The sequence below is a fragment of the Netta rufina genome (assembly GCF_964035555.1).
Source record: "Netta rufina genome assembly, chromosome: 2".
In the NCBI taxonomy this organism is placed as follows: Eukaryota; Metazoa; Chordata; class Aves; order Anseriformes; family Anatidae; genus Netta; species Netta rufina.
The window spans coordinates 90440559-90457576 of NC_140124.1; the positions used below are offsets into that span (position 1 = coordinate 90440559).

A 17018-nucleotide genomic window follows, 5' to 3' on the forward strand; every position below is an offset into this window, starting at 1 on the left:
AGAAGATAAAACAGTCTGAAGGGAGGCTACAGAAGAACAGCAGAGCAAATCACTCAACCATGTTTGAAGAGACAGTGATCAGCAAACCATCTTCCCTTTAAGAACATCCAAAACGTTTCATAATTATGCCTGTTGGGTCATTTTTCCTTGTTCTATTTAGCAAATGATCCCTCCCCCTGCCCATTCTCTCCCATCCCTATGTTTCAGCAGGGCTTTTGCCAGCTTAGGGCTAGATATTTCTTTCCCCCACTCCCTTATATTCTAAAACTCAGCTGACACCAGAGGGATTATTTATGCAGCCAAGGTGCCACTCTCAGAACATGTGATGTGTAAAGAGATCAGAGTATAGCTTTTGGCTCCTCTCAGACATCTTTATTTATATGCCAGCCTCCTTAAGACTGTTGTCAGGAATTTGCTATGCTTTGTCAACAGAGATTTTGAGCACGCCACTGACACAGAAAGACAAGGTAAAATATTTTTGAGACAGCCTTGAAAGATCTCTGCCAACGTCTTAGGGATGGTGTGGCATACATATGTATATTTGCAAATATTCTGAGAAAAATGAGCTTCATTACATGATAATTTAATGAATCCTTGCTGCCTCCTGCATTTCTTTTTTCCATAGATTCTAAGTGATAATAGCTGGAAACAGTTTGGTAGTCTCTGGAGTCTGATTCAAAGACCACTGAAATCAATAAAAACTTTGCACTGCCTGCAGTTTTGTTTGGATCAGGTTCTTAAGCTGTCCTAAGAATATTAAATATTGCTCACTCAAGATCTAATTCTACAGCTGTTTAAATATACATTAAGGCTTTTGCTGACTAGAGACAAACTGCAAATGCCAGCTTACAGGGATATAAGTAAAAAGCTCGTTTTGGCATTGGTGAAATATAATCAGAGGTAATAATGTCCTAGAAGGGGTTACAGCACCAGCATTGACCTCCCATTGGTGGCCTCTCATCACAAGCTGGTGATGGCAGAGTTCAGCACTTCTGGCATTATGGTTCCTTCCATAGATATGAGACTGTGCTCGGTGGTACCAGGGAATAAATTACCCCACCCATAAGACTGTAGTCCCAAAGACAAGACACAATGATATTTGATTTGATTTTATTTTTTTTTTAAAGAAACACAGACATTCTATTTCCTGTCAAGAAGGAACATAGAAGGGGAAAAAGTGCATTATTTGAATTATTCAAATGCTGTGATTTAAAACTGACTAGTTAGATTTGTGTTGTTGTTGTTGCTTGAAGGGAGAGCTTCAGAAACCAAGCTGTTTTAGCCTTTTGACTCAACTTTGCAAACAGATATATTAAAAGAAAATGCAAAAAGATGAAGTCCTAAAAAAAAAAAAAAGCATACATTTACTGAGTCAGCATTAAGACTTGGCAAAACCAGGCTTTCATTTCAAGAAGGGATCTGGCAGCATTGTGTGGTTGTTTTTTTTTTGTTTGTTTGTTTTTTTTTTCAAAGCACTATTCCAGCCTGAAACTCAGGCTATATTAAACCAATCTCTGCTCCGGGTCACACGAGGAATTTTGCATCAAACGGGTCAGGAATAAAAGATTTTTATTTTTTTTTAAGTGATAACCTGCAAGCTCAACCTAGATTCTGAGAGGCAAGCTGGGCCCCTTCTTTCCATTTGTCATCTTCTGCCATAAAAATTCTGCAAGCTATACAACATGCTTGTTGGCAGCTGTTTTCTGCAATAGCCCCAGCTGCTGCTGGTGGGTCTGCTCATGTGCACGTGGTAATCCATGTACAACGTTGCTGTGCTGATTTAGGCTTAGGGAGCAGTGCTGGCACTGCAATGCTATCTGCTGCTGAACACAGTGGTCCCTGGTAGAGTGACTGAAAATACATGGGGGAAATACATGCTAGCTTTAAGGTGATGGGCAGCACAGCAAATACAATAATTAGGCTGAATGCATGAAAACATCTTCTGCTGATCTGCCTTCATGAACACACATGTCAGATTTATTTCACCTGATTTCATTTCTTCCAGTAATCGAAGTAGACAAATGACTTGGAATGTGAAAAATCAGGCAGATCTGGCCTGGGTTTGTTTTCTGTAATGAAGTCCCATGCTGTGTGCTTGCTGTAAAACATGCAGCAGTATTTAAAAGGAACTGTGGCTGGGCATACTGTGATTTTCACCTCTCCATCCCAGAGTCCTGCGAATTGGCACTAGGATTTTATCAAAGCATATGCAAGTGGAGGAAATGGAGGCATCCTTCTCCCTCTCTCAACCACATGCCAGGTACCAGCAGGTGGGTCTCTCCAAGTTCCACTTCGCATTCATTTAAAATCATCTCTAAGCTCATGGATGGCTCCTGCCTTTAGGAACTGGAGTTCCTACATGCCCATGGTCCCTTGGAAAACCAATAGGTAGCCAAACTGACATGCACAACCTCACCCCCGCCAGCCTCACTGGGAGGTTTCCATCTGGATAGCATATTGCCCACATGGACCTTTTGGCTTTCCAGGCATCTCCACTTGAGATATTTCAGTCACAAGCACCCTCTTCTTGACACTGGGCTCAGGCTGGTGACCCTGTCCTTCCTAGAAACACTTTCCCAACAGGGGCCCTTTCACCCAGCCTCCAGTCAGACACTGACACCTGCCCCTATGTTGCCACAGTCCTTATCCAGACCTCTGACAGCATCTCCTTTCCTGGGTGTTTCTGGTCCCACACTGTGGTCCCAGAGAACTGGCTGACAGCCAGGGTGCTGGAGGTCAGCCTCCAAAGGGCACCCAGGACTGGCAACACAAGCTGCAATGATGACATTCTTATTTTGGCCTGAAAGTTTCCCTAACAGATGCCTATCTCAGGGTGATTTACAACTAAAAAGGCAAAAAATGGATAAAGGAAAAACTTAGCATCCCCCTGAGGCGAGGAAAATAATAGATCACACTTATTTGTCCATCTTCAGAAATTCTTACACAGTTCCAGCATCTCATGCACTGCAGAGTGCAGAGATTATAAATTTGGAGAGCATGAAACAGGATTGCTCAATGGCAGGGATGTTTCTCTTCCAGTTTCCGTGTAAACCTACAAACACCTGGCCAAGCTATGTACCTTTAAAAAGTCTGTACATGTTCAGCAGCAGAGACGTATGCCTAATCTCCCCAAGGCTGTAGTAGAAATAAGCAGGTTTCTCTCCTCTTCTCTTTGTACATGCCAAAGATATCTCCACATAGCAAACAAGCATACTCCAGTGATGGCAGGTGGGGCTGAGTGGGAATTGTCACCATTACTGACAGCTAACCTGGTGCCAACCACTGGGACTGAAAATAGCACAGCAAAGCAAGTCCTTCCGATGCAGCACAGGGAAGGACACCACCTGACTCAGAAGGGAAGACCATAAGCATTGTGGAAGACAGTAAGCCCCTAGGGATGATAAAAAGTGCTTCTAATAAACACCACTGTACGTCTTTTAGCCAATCTAAACCAGTTCTTGTAACACAGCTTCTCAGGTGTTTTTGAGTTTCTATTCATTGAGCTGAGCCCTGACATTTGGGAAAGCATTTTTGCCATGCTTATCAAAATCTATGGAGTCTGCAGAAGTTATCTTAAAGCGTCCAGAGAGCCTGTTGCACTGGACTGGACTCCAGCCTCAGTGTGATTTTTCTTCAGTGACTTCTCCTTCATAGCTGTGGACACCAGTACCAAAACAGAGAGCAAGATGGTGTTTGTCCAGCGCTTCAAAATTTCTACTGCTTCTGCCCAGACATGAAAGCAAGAGCCAGATCCAAACAAGGGCTGAAGGCCAGCTGGGCAGATCAGCAAAAGACAATGGCAACAAGGATAGGTTTTTGATATTATACAAATAATAGTAACAATGAAAAAATAGCCTGTGCCAAGAAGCTGGAGACTCAGTATCTGTGACTAATTGGGTATTTGTTCAGCTGTGGAACACCAGTCTACCAAACCCCACAATCCCATAGCCAAGCCAGGAAACTGTAAAATCTTGTCTCATTTGCACATACTACCAGACTAGAAAATAATCACTGGAAGTATATTCAAAAAAGAAAAGAAAAAAAGAAAAAGTGATGTTTTCCTTTCTTTTCTTTCCTTGCCAGAGACAAATCCGAAACCAGCCCAGTTATTGACATGACATTCACTGCAGTAGACTTACTATTTGGATTTGGAACTCCAGAAACAATGTCTTTGCTGTCGGGAGCAAGGGCGCCGTAATTAGAGTGGTGGTGGTGATGACGGTGGTGGTGGTGGTGCCTTGCAGGTATTTTTGCACTATATGGTGTCCCACCATTCTCCTCAATGTTGAACTGATGCAGATCACTGTTGTTCAAGGGATAGCTACAAAATAAATTCAGTTCAAATTAGAGTGGGAAACAGTAGGATAAACTGTACTTTTGGAAAGAGTGCAAACTTCCTTGGGAAAAAAATGCATTTTTTTGTAAATATATGTTTTTTTTAATGAAGCATATCCCAAATCTTTACACTTTTCTGTTAACAGGAGAGTCACAGGGTGAGGAAAAAGGATGCCTTTGCTTGTTTGACACGACTTTAACATCAGAATTCTCTTTGATTTTACACTCTGAGCAACTTCTACTAAACTGTTACACAGAGTCAAATTCTAACTGACCTACAAAATGATTCCCTAAAACATCAAAATTTGTACTGCACAAATTTGCAGTTTCACCTGCAGTAGGAAAATGATCAGGCAACAAACAATAATTCCTGTAAAGCGAAACCATCAGAAGAGGAGACCAAGGAACAGTCCCAGAATAACTTCATATTCCTGGACTCCAAAACAACGGTGCAAAGGCTCTATGAAAAATCTGTGAGCTGGGAAAAAATGGAGAAAGTTCCCACTGGAAATAGAAGGTTTTTACAAGTATCAATGTACAAAATAACACTTGGTCAAAAGGGAATCATACCTCTGTTGGTAAATATATGTATTTTTTGTTTATGTTTAGTTAGGAGATTAAGTGTTGTTGTAGATCTACAATATATGGAGAAATGGAGACACTGAAATTTTAATTCATCTCTAACTCAGATGTGTCACATGACACTCTGGATTTTCTTCAATAGTTTTAACTGATGCTGTTTCAGTTTATTGTTTGATATGATGAGAAACATATGGAAATATTTTCTCTCCATGTCAGTAACCAAAAAAGACTGACATAGATACTGCAAATGACTCAAATGTGCTCTCCTCGAAGGAATGCTTAAAATGTTTATAATGTTTTAACTAATTATGCAGTATTGCATTAGACAGTAGTTGCAGTAAATCAATTAATTAAAAATAAAAATAAAAATAAAAAAATAAAAAAGAATTCCCTTCCCATTTGCTAAAGAAATTATCTCTTCACCCACATGGGTTTTCAGTTTGCTCTTATTACTAACAGTAGCTGCAAACCTGACAACATGGAATAAAGACAAACAGAATAATTAAAGAAGCAAGGAATAAATTGTACCTAGCTCCTCGCTACATATGTTCTCTGCAGATTAGTTACTGATTCAAAGCAAAATTAACCAGTCATGTGCACATAAACACATCTGCATCATTTCCAGAGATATGCTGAAGCGTGCAACTCAGTACATCATTAATAACCGCTGTCTTCTCAACAACAACTTCTGACAACAAGAGGTTTCTGACTGGGCAGTAATTGAATAACACTTGTATGCGGGTTACTTTCTGAAAGCAGGGGGTGGGGAGGGGAAGGCTTTGTTGATTAATCTTGGCAGGTTCCCGGCGTGGAGCAAGGACTGCCAATAAGGGCACTTCTGATGCATTATTTGCCTTAAGGAAACAATACAAATAGGGGTCGGATACACTGGGAACAGGTTTGGTGAGCTCGGATAATCCAGGACAGTCTCCTGAAACTGTACTATATCTTCACTCTTATAATCAGATCAAGCAACTGCCTACTGGGGAAAAAATGGTACAGGCTAATCAGATTGCACACTAATTGTAACAGCTCACCTGCACTCTCCTTCAAGCTCTTTGGATTGAAGTGACATTTTTTTGACTGAGAGGAGAGCTCCAGAGACACAGAATGCCATGTACTTGGAAATTGCTTTCATCTCACCTGCTGGCAAGGTTGGTTTAGCAGATTTTTGACCCCTTTGCTTTTTTCCCCCAAATGAATGAGATCACACCAAATCCTTTCATTGACTTCTCACATTGCCACAGGCATGAGGTAGTTTCCATGCTAAAATGTGAATGACCTGAGCAACTGAGTGAGCCAAAAGAGCTGTGGCATGATGCCGGACTTGCACCAAGTTCTCCAGATATATTTCTTGACTGTGTGGACAGGAGTACTCACACCACATAAAATGCAGTGTGACCATTATTTCAAAGAAGTAACAAGCCCAGCAAAGCTGACATTTGGGTGTGCACTGAAATCCTCAAGGGCAGTAAGTCATAAAGCTGCAGGCAGGATGCCAGCGCCCAGGGAGTGCACTCTGAGGGGCAGTCTCCTTACAAAACTGCTGGCCTGCCCAAAAGTCACCTGCACTCTTCCAGGGCTGGTAAAAACTGAGAGATATGGAGACAAACTCATCTTGGAGCTCGTTTCTCTCTTCTGATGAGTATGGGGTTGGGCAAGAAAGGCTCTCACACACATATCCTCCTCCCCACCTAAGAGCTGTGCACAGAGTCACTGTTAGACTGACAAGTTACCGCACAATCAAACAGCAGTGCTTGCAGCAGCTTCAGAGCCAGGCTACCAGAATAGCTGACAGTATCCAAACAAAGATACAATGAGCAGTCCAAATCCCTATTCTTTGTACTCTGTACTGTTTAATTTAGGAGCATATTGTGTGCGTCTTGGTGCAGCTTCTACAAGATGGCGTTGTTGGCATCATCATGGAATCATTTTGCAGTGGTGTCACATCTATTTTCTCTAAGTTTACTGTTCTCCCACTGTCTTAAATTTAGATTCTTGAGACTTGTTACCTCAGTGCGTCTTTCTGCCATGAACTTTTTTTGTTGCTTGTTTCTGTCTGGTTTATCTGAATGCATAACATGCACATATGTCCTTCCCAACCCATGGATGCAAATAGATCACAAATTTCTTTCAGTCAGCTTTCTGATCATATTTCATGCCCCCCAGGCTTTCATACTTGCTTCCCAGACATCAAGTAATGCTCTCAAACTACGTACAATTGTGGGCAGGTATTGATTTTAATCTTTTCTCTTGTATGTGTCTTTTGGCCCTCCTAGTTTACCAATGTTTCAACCCTGCTTTACCCTTTAGTTGTCAATAGGCTGTTCTGCAGGCTTCTTATTTTACTTACCTGTCTAGTTTTCTCGTCAAGCTCCAGCTCCTTCCTATATAACCAAATCCTGCCCTTCAAAGAAGAAGAGGCAGGGCCCTACGGCCAATTCTCAAAAGGAAGAAAACATTTCTTCCTTCTCCATCCTGCACTCTGGCAATGCACTCAGCCTGGGGCAGCTGAACCTTCCAAAAAGACCGTCAGAGTCCACAGACACTTGGTGTTGCCTTCAGCCTCAAACTTCCTCAATCACTTTCTTCTGACCAAAAAGGCAGCCTATTGAGGAACAGGGCAAACAGCACACATCTTCCAATTAATTTTTCAAAAATTTTTTTAAATTTTATTTTCATTACTAGCCCTCTAACAATTTTACAGTCCTCATCCTTTGTTCTAAAAGATATTTTCAGAGGGCATTCTGACACCTCACGTGCATCACATCCTCCTGATGCCTTACTGAACCATGCCTCTAGTGTACAACCCACAGGCATAACTGTGCTAGGGGGTCATATTAAAATGGAGAATAGAAAGGTATTCAGAAGGAATTCAGAAGACAGAATTCTTCCCCTCTCTGCCCAAAAGTGGAGTAAGCAGGCCCATGTTACCCCAGCTGACTGCTTGAACTGAATCTTAAAATCCTTCACTAGCAGAGACTCCAGGGCCTCCCTGTACAACCTATTTCAGTGTCTCTCCACGCCTGCACTTACTTTTCCGTTTAACCTAAGTCACCTTTGCTGCAGTCTAGGCCCGTTATTTCTTCCCCCGTCCATCACAGATAGAGCGAGCAGGTTATTTGCTGCCACAAAAACCTGCCTTTCTGAAAACAGTTTTTCACATCTCCCTTAGGAGTCTGAAACCCTGAATTCTTCAATTGCCCCTCACACACACCACATTTTCTACAGCTCTGATGGTCCTCCCCACCCCGTCCTGCACACCCACCCCTCCTGAGATGCGGGGCCTTCCAGTCGGGGCCCTACAACGCCCTGCGGAGAGGAAAGGCTGCCTGCCATGCCCCATGGGGCCTGTTTCTGTTTATGCACTGCAACATGACATTTGCTTTTTCCTAAATAGCCTGGGACTGTTGACTCACGTTCAACTTCTGATCCTCAAGAATGCCAAATCCTTTCCAAAACCAGCCAGGTTTCTACGCCCCCCAAACTGGGCTGTGATGCAGCTTACTCGGAACTATGAGGTCTCATTCCTCCCTAGCTGCGTCCTAAATTTCCACATGCACTAAGATCATAACCCATTCTGGGCTTTTCTCACTCATCCACGACAGCACCTCCCATTTTGGTGTAACCCATGGCAGATAAATATATATATGTTTAAATAATTGCCTTCCCAAGCCATGCTTCCAGCTCATACCCTCCTTTTCCTGCATAACATAACCACAAAGAGCTGCATAAACATCTTTCGCCTGCATCCCTGAGCAGGCCTGCACCCTGTCCATGTCCTCTTCCTGTAGATATCTCCAGCCTGTCTGAAGACATTTGGAGAGGAAATAGCAAGACTTTCTTCTCTCCCCTCCTTGCGGAGGCTGCTGGAGCAACAGCAGAGAGCAGGCTCGAACCACTGTGCCCTTCAGATGCCCCTGCCTTGACTCCAGACCCGCCCTGCAGTAGCTGAGCAGAGGTTTAAGAAAATCCCAGGCTTCTACCTACGGGTGTGACCCTTGTTAAATAACCTTCAACAAATACCACACCCACCTCTGTCCCTTGCTTTGAACACCTCCGTTGCACAAAAGCACTGCAATCTTCCAGTATTTAAAAATCCTCAAATTTTACACAAACATCTCCACAACCTTCTCAGTCTTGCCCTATCCACAGCTCAGGGCAAGCCTGATGGGGGTTTCTGCAGCTTCAAGCTGCTCAAATCCACACTGCAGTCTTTGTACTGAACATGTTGGTAGGCTCCCCCCCACACACACTTCTCCCCTGACAGGAGACATTTCACCCCTCACCGTACCGTAACAATACCTTCAACATCCAAAAGGGCTTCAGATGTGCTCCCAAATGGCAGTCAGGGGGATTACTGAAGTGCACGTGTGTGTTTATTAATGTGTGCCTGTGGAGGAGAGACTCCCAGAAGTCTAACAAAAGCAGTCAGTGCACATTCAGCTTCAGCATGGCAGCTGGGGGGAAGAGAATTAGCAGCTAGGTTAAGCCAAACACTCACTTTTTGGCTTTAGTCTCTGCATTTTGGGGGGGGAGAGGGTGAAGAAAAGGAGACTTTGGGCTTATTCCCTGCCCATGCTTCAAAACAAATTCAGAACAAAACAAGTTAACTGTTAGCAAAACTCACTGCTAGAAGGACTAAAAGAAGGACTGCTTATAAAAGATAAAGGATGGAGTTTTGCTTTTGCAGCCAAGGACTGGGACATATAGAAAAAATGTTTGTTTTTAAGTGAGGGACGACCGGGATGCCTACAAGCACACCTATATATATATTTATATTATATATATATATATAATTTTTCTTCTGCACCATGTAACCAAGAACTCTTTGCCAGACAAAAGCTGACACCCTAAACCATGAGAAGTGTAACTGAAGCTGACAGAACTGTCACACTCCCGTGCTCTGCCCTGACACCACTGGATGACAGGAGAGCTGCCCACGTGCATCCTTTAGGGAAGGCCTGGGAAGATGCACTGCAGATTGCTCTCCCTGCTGCCAGAGAGGACCAGCAGTCCTCATCTATTCCTAGGGACACCGCAGAAAGTCATTTATTCCTAGCATCACGTAAGCAGAGTGGACAGACAGCATCTTTCTGCCAGCCTTGGGAGGAAGAAGAAAATGGCCATGGGGAAGTGGGTGTTCAGAAACAGCAAGGAGAAGAGAAAAAAAATCTTCTGTAGGAAATAAAAGTTTAAGCAGCAGCTTCCTGCACTACTGAACTAAGTATTGAGCTGCTGAACTAAGCCTTGAAACAGGACTAGATCCAGCTTCCAGTCAATCTGGAATTCTCTGCAAGAGGAGCAGAGCCTGCGGCAAAGCATGTTCTCATAAAATACCGAGAAACAAATCTCAACTCGACACATCCATTGTCCTCACAGATTTCACCTTATCTGCATAAAGATCATTTAAAAAAAAAAATACTGCCTTGCAAAACTGTCATGCAAAATATGCCCACCGGGGAACTGAACTTGCTTTTCTTCATTTACAAATGGTTTTAATTAATGATAACGATAGCTAATGATATTTAATCACCTGTCAAAAAGAAATAATTCATTGTCCCAGACGTCCTTGCAGATGAGAAGAACTCCAGAAAGCAGACAGAAGATTTCAAGGAGGTGAAATCCCCCCCAAGTCAGTGCTGCCTTCCCCTGGTAGTCAGGCACAGACAGCTTGGGAAGCCAGCAAACCAACCCAGGTAACCACAGCAGCACAGGCACGGGGGAACCTGAGACAGCCTGCAGCTGATCTCAGGGTGCTAACCCAGGCCACGGCCTTTCCTGCCGTATAAGCCATTAAATAACACGAGCAGCCACCACGGGATGCGACAGAAAAAACTGCTGGTCTAACAGGTGGGAGCCTAAGCAGCTTCCAAATATTACAGTGTGTGCCCTGGAAGAGTGCTGAATTGCACAGGTAGTTAAGGGAGGGCTCTGTGAGAAATGGCCCAACTTCACAGGGCACTGATGGGATTGGGGATCTTTCAGGGAGAACAGTCCTGCAAGGCCAGCACTGCTTAGGATGCTATCATTAATACCACATTAGGTCCAAATTACCTAAGAAGCCTTGAGAAATTTGAATAAATATACCTTTATACTCAGAAAACTGGGAGCAATGCAGGAAAAAAGCAGAGTAACAGCGGACAAGGGAAGAAAATGGTGCAATTTGCAAGCATCAGGGAAGAAGCAGTATGGGAAAAGGGAGAGGAGGGGAGAGAAAAGGGACCAGGCACACGTAAGCAAGCTGCTGCTCAGTATGCTTGGCTGGCCAAGCCCTAACCACTGTGGTCTGGCCCATCTTAATTAACTGTGTCTTCTGTAGGATGGATGCACACAGGAGTGGTTGGCTGTGCTGTCCGTGTTGCTGTGCTGCTCTTGGTGTCTGCAGGTACTGGTGAAGGCACTGCTCTCCTCTGCTGCATGGCTGGCTGAGTAGGTACCCTGTGCACATATTTGCTTGGGAACCGGGAACTGCAGCAGTCTCACACCCAGCAGGTTAGGAAGGAGAAATTGCCTCAGCCTTAATGTCCATGGACTTGGCTCCCCCTAACAACAGCCCCCATCTTAGAAAATCTCCCATCTCTGTTCCTGCAAAGCTAAAATACTTTGAAAAACTGTTTTAAATTAGATTAATCAAACTTTCAAATTACTCAGATTTTGAATGTTTCCAAAAAGAAACACAAAGGAACATGGGGTCTCCTGAATGTGCAGTAACTTGCTGTAACTTTAAACTCTAGCAAGAACAAACCTGACACTATTGCCACACAGAAGACGTTGCTTTAGATGTTTGCCATTTTAACACGTTATCAGAACAGCTACTGAACAGGTACAGCATATAGCAAGCAATAACTCCTTATAAAGAGGTAAAATCAACACAAAAGCAATCACTCAGCACAGCAAGGGCATTCTCAGACTTGCAACCTGCCCTATCTCCATTTTCATGTAACACTTGAGCAACTCACCTGAATTACAGCAAGAAACTTTTCATTTTGTCTTAAAAGCAATTTTCAGAGTACTTTTAAAGTCAGAAAATGAGAGTAAGACAAAAAGACATTGAATAAAACAGTAGAATTTGAAAACAACTGATAACGAAGCCCTTCTGGGCTTAAAATTTTGACAAAGTCGTCCAGTTTTACTTCAAAGTTCCTTGAAGACTTTCTTCAGATCAGCCGTACTCATTGATCAGCGAGCTCCAGGTGCTGAAGACACAGACGCTGAAGTCTCAAAGCTCCCTTGCCTCTTCCCATCCTCATTGCTATGTGATTACTGTTTCTCCAGTGCCAACTAAATTGTGTAATGTTTTCTCCTTCCCTAAGGTTCTAAAAAAAATGCAGAAATTGATAAATGGTAGGCAAACCATCGTGATTACTAGCACAGATTGTTATGGGCTGAGTGGAGAAAATGAAATATTTATAAAGAAGTAGCTTATTATCTGGAGTTTCAATTGCATTAGATCAGTACTTCCTACTACTAACTAGGTGTGGCTACTTACTCCATTTCATTCAGGAGGCAGGAAGCGAGGGATGTTTTTCATCATCTCATTGAAAAATTACTTTTTTTTTTTTTTTTAATAATCCTTCAACATATGACATGGTTAATCCAGAAATTACAGGTTTCCCAACTGCTTCTACTTGAAACATCCGTTCTTGCTTAATTCGACGCATCTTCAGTTTCTGACATTGTGAGCTGCAGTTTTTGTTGTTTGGTACTTTACAGCTGAAGGTCATTAAGCTATTACTACAGCAACAAGAAGAAAAGACGACGAAGAAGGAAAAACACAAGCACATAAACTTAGAAGATTGGAAGTACAGAAAAAAGAAGTAGGAAAGTAATTGTGGTGGCAATGGAAAACAGAAGTCTAGGGGCATTTCCACTGCTTCTCCAGTATTCTTAGCTCAACATTTATCTTATTTTTAAATTGGAAGATTCCTCAGGTCTCAGAAGGTCTGATGACTAAGAAGTATTCATGATGACTGCCTGATAGAGAGAAAATGAACTGGACTTCTTCATATGAAGAAATCATACAATTTTCTTTGTATTTCTTCACTGCATATGGACATGCAACAAATCATGGAAGATAAGATGCTAACAAACCAAAAGTAGTCCCACAGAGTCAAGAGAAAGCCAAGAATTAATATGGGGCTAAGATAACAGGCTGGTGGACCATCCTGTCTCCACCAATCTACCTTCTGTGCTAAGTCTGCCAAGATTATCTGGGAAAAAAAAAAAGTCACCATCTTTAGGAAAGATAGAGAAGCTGTATTAAAAAAAACACCTTTCTCCCCAGTTCAAAATTGAAAATTATATGCTGAGATTCAAAGCAGTATGAAAGTTATTACAGAAGACGTGCCTGCATTTTCAATAGCAACCTACTGATATGTGAAGCAGAAAGCACGCAACAAAGCTTGGTTTGAGAACTTCATAACTAAATTCAGATTAGCGCTCATGAAACCAACTGAGAAGAAGTTGTTTTGCTATAAAGGACAGTCATGAAGCAGTCATTAGTAGGTAGCTGAGAGCGGAATGTAACCTGCAGAAGGTTTATTACTGGAAGTGACTCATATTAAGGGAGGAACTCCAGCTGAATCAAGCTTTTATCTGTTTTTGTGACGCAGCGGCAATGAGAGAAACAGCACATACATCAGAAAGAAAGCCTATTTGGCCAGGCACTTCAGGGTACAGGAGGACGTGGATTTTCAGTAAAAAAAAAAGCAGTAGAAGTCAAGCAAGGTCTTTATCATTTCACACACTTTATAATGACAGGAGACAAACAGGCAGATGGGCGTGGTCTGCACATTCCCTTTACATTATGTTTTTTCTTACCTACGTTGACTAGCATTGCTTTTGTCCAAAAGCTGCATTTTCCAACGTGTTTGGTGCCTGAAGTACAGAGTTCGAGATAGTTTCAAAAAATAACATTCCTACTGATGTCCATTAATGAGAGTTGGACTGCTTTTCTCAGTTCTCCTTTGCCAGGGTAAGAGGGAAAGCACTTATCTGTCCGGAGATCTGGTGTCAGGTGAGATGGATGTGCCTTCTTCTCCCCTTCAAGGTCGGTAGCTGTAGCCTGCCTACTTGATACACAAACTGGTGGGAAACCTCTGAGAACAGATGACAGCAACACTGAATTGTCACGCTCCTTCCCCGCAGGTCTCCATCTAGACAGCTTTGACGCCTGAGAAGCAAGTGATATACTTATCTTCACTTTTTTTCCCTGTCTTAGAAGTTCCCCAACTCATTCCTCGTCAGCAGTGGAAGGTCCATTTTCAAAATTAGTTGCAAGCTCTAATATTATTTGTCTTGCAGTCTGAGGAGAGATCTTCTGCAACACTCATCCAGCACGAAGGAAAAATGACATTTTACATCACAAGGCCATAATATATGCTTTGTTTCTGTCCACAATATGAGCAGGAAATCCTTGTTTTGGTCAATCTGCACATGGCTTCACTGACAAAACGTTCCAGAAGGATGCCCTGAATCTTTTCCTTAAATGTGCAACCCCCACATTGCCTGCTTTGGCAATACATTACAAAAACTGATCCCTTTGTTCGTTTTGCCCGTGACTCACATCAGCTGGAGAAAAATAGCTGAAAATGAAAGTTTGAGGGAAAAACCCACGCTAAAACAATTCAAAACCGTTGTCACTTTCAGTATTGTATTTCAGCACTCAATGTTAGTCATTAGTTTGCATGCCAGGGCCTGGCTGGGGCTGAAGAGGGATATATTTCAGCCCAGGTTACAGATGTGGTGTTGTCAGCTTTTCAGTTCCCCCCTCAGCTGCTGGGGCAGGGCATGTAGGATTACAGTTACAATTAGTGAAAAACAAACAAACAAACAAAAACCACTTTAAAACAAAATACACAAAGTGGAGCTGGCCCTGAGCTACACTGGGGAAGAGCTGGGTTCCAGCCCTGGTAATGCAGGAGACATGCATGCACAGAGATGATCCCAGGAACCCTCAGACAGGATGAATAAAGCAATTCTGCATCCCGGCACACACCACGCTACAGAGCAGTGCCATTTCTCCAGCGCCTAGCACTGTACTCACGTAGCTTCCCTCCCTTAGATGACAGGAGGATGGTGTTTATCACCTGTAATCAGATTACAGAAGAGTTTCAGTGTACACTGGACTTGTAAAAAAAAAAAAAAAAGAAAAGGTTTGAAACTTGCACAAGGAACAGACTTCAGAACTGGGCGGGGGAATTCTGCACGTACTCCTGAGAACGTGCTTCGTTTGGATTCGTGCAGTGGTACTTCCTTCAGGCAGTGCATGAGGCAATTTCCCCGTATATTTACAGTACATACAGAATTTGTTGATTTCCCTGGGCCTGTATAACGTGCTCTTTTGTACAAAGTAAAAATCACGTGGCATTTCCTCGTGAGAAACCACTAGTTAAAATAAATCAGCACAATGGAAAACCACTCACCTACCAGGGCTGTCAAGTCTCTGTATTGAGTTTGTGCATCTGTAAACTACCAGTGGCGTCCTGTAGCAGCATTAATCTAAGATGAAGTTATTGATTTACACCACCAGGGTTTTCCCAGTCTTATTTTCAACAAAAGGTGCTACTACATTTAACAGCTGAGCTTACCAAACATTTTCCACCCTTCTACTCTCTCCCCTTTCCCCATGCAATTTGGTTTTCACCTTCAAAGAGGTTTGCCTTGCTTCCAACAAACACTGCGTTCCTGAAATCACAAGAGCCACATTAGTCACCGGTTCAAAAACATACTTTGTAAGTACCAAGCGTGCTCATTTTAGAAGGGGGGGAAGAAAAGAGCTTCTAGGTTGTTTTAGATTTAAAGCAACTCATTTGTACCACCGAGTTCACTGCAGGAGCACCCAGCTCCACCCTTGTCCAGATGTAAGCTGCACAAGTCAGAGCAATGCCTGGGGTCGGAGAGGAGACAGCCAGAAATGCTACCTTGTCCCAGCCACATCTCAGCCCACTTGTTGCAAGAAGCCAACTATGACAACAGCAAGGAAGGAGAGTGAATCTGAGCTGTCCTTACCTATCTGAACGCTTGGTGACATTGCTGATGCAGATTTCTGCAGACAGCAAGGAGGATGTGGAATAGAAAAGTACAAGGGGAGTGAGCACACGAGCTCCTTCTCCAGAGAAGCAGTGGGACAGCGCTTCCCTCGAGGCGACACGCACAAACTGCAGAACACAGGTCCCACAGGATGCTCTTCACCCATGTGCAGACCTCCTGCACGAGGCATTTTAACACTTAAAAGCTGATCAGGCTCTGAGCTGGTTTTCCTTCAGATCTCTCTGGGAGATCAGTGCACCTTCAGCAATAAGCCAGACCACAGATAACACACAAGGAGGAGGAACAGTGACAACAAAGCACACAGAAGCAAATGAAGTTATTTGACAAAAACAATAGTGCATTACGAATGTAGGTGTGTGAATCATGAAGCAATAAATACTCCACCTAACTAACGTGAGTATTCAAACAAAAACAAAACAAAACAAAAAACACTACCAAAAACCTCCAGAGGGCATTCAGACATTCAGAGCTGCTAAACCAGGCTCTTGTTCCAATGGCTCCAGCAAAGTTTCTCTTGCTTCCTTTCTCAAATAAAATGCTGGTGACAGAGAGGAAGGCTGACCTCAGGAAACTGAAGGCAGCCTCTGTGATTACCCACCTTAGGCTTACTGTGGCATTTTCACATCTCGGTGCACAATTGCTTTCTTGTTTTCCTCCCCAACATTAGTAGCACAGATGTTATCTGTAGCGATGCAGACGCTACAAGCGCAGCATTAGTGATTCCAGGGCAAAACAGGTACAAATTGGTGGTGTATTGCATCTGTGCACCCTCCCCCAAAATCTTTCAAAAATAAATAATGCATCATAACCAAACCAAGAAGATTGAGAATTTTTATTTGTACTTAGCACATACAGTAAAGATCAAAACAAATATTAAAAGATAGCATTTGTAAACAAATGTACTTTACAAAAAAAAGTATACACTATCAAATTTGCTCTGAAAAAAAATTCATGGTTATAGCTGTTTATAAATTTATATTTATCAAAATCAAGTTTAAAAACTACTTCATTTTAAAATATCCCAAATAAAGATTTATTTGTTCCAA

General features: G+C 42.7%; 1 protein-coding gene across 1 annotated transcript in view; it reads right to left on the minus strand.

Moving 5' to 3' along the window:
* The window catches only part of EPB41L4B (erythrocyte membrane protein band 4.1 like 4B), a gene marked incomplete at both ends in the record, with an annotated part of 163375 nt that overhangs the window by 61843 nt on the left and 84514 nt on the right, over positions 1-17018 (minus strand). The window contains one exon of the mRNA XM_084283244.1: positions 4140-4321. Within this exon, the coding sequence (XP_084139370.1) occupies positions 4140-4321 (182 nt within the window). The remainder of the gene's footprint in view (positions 1-4139; positions 4322-17018) is intronic.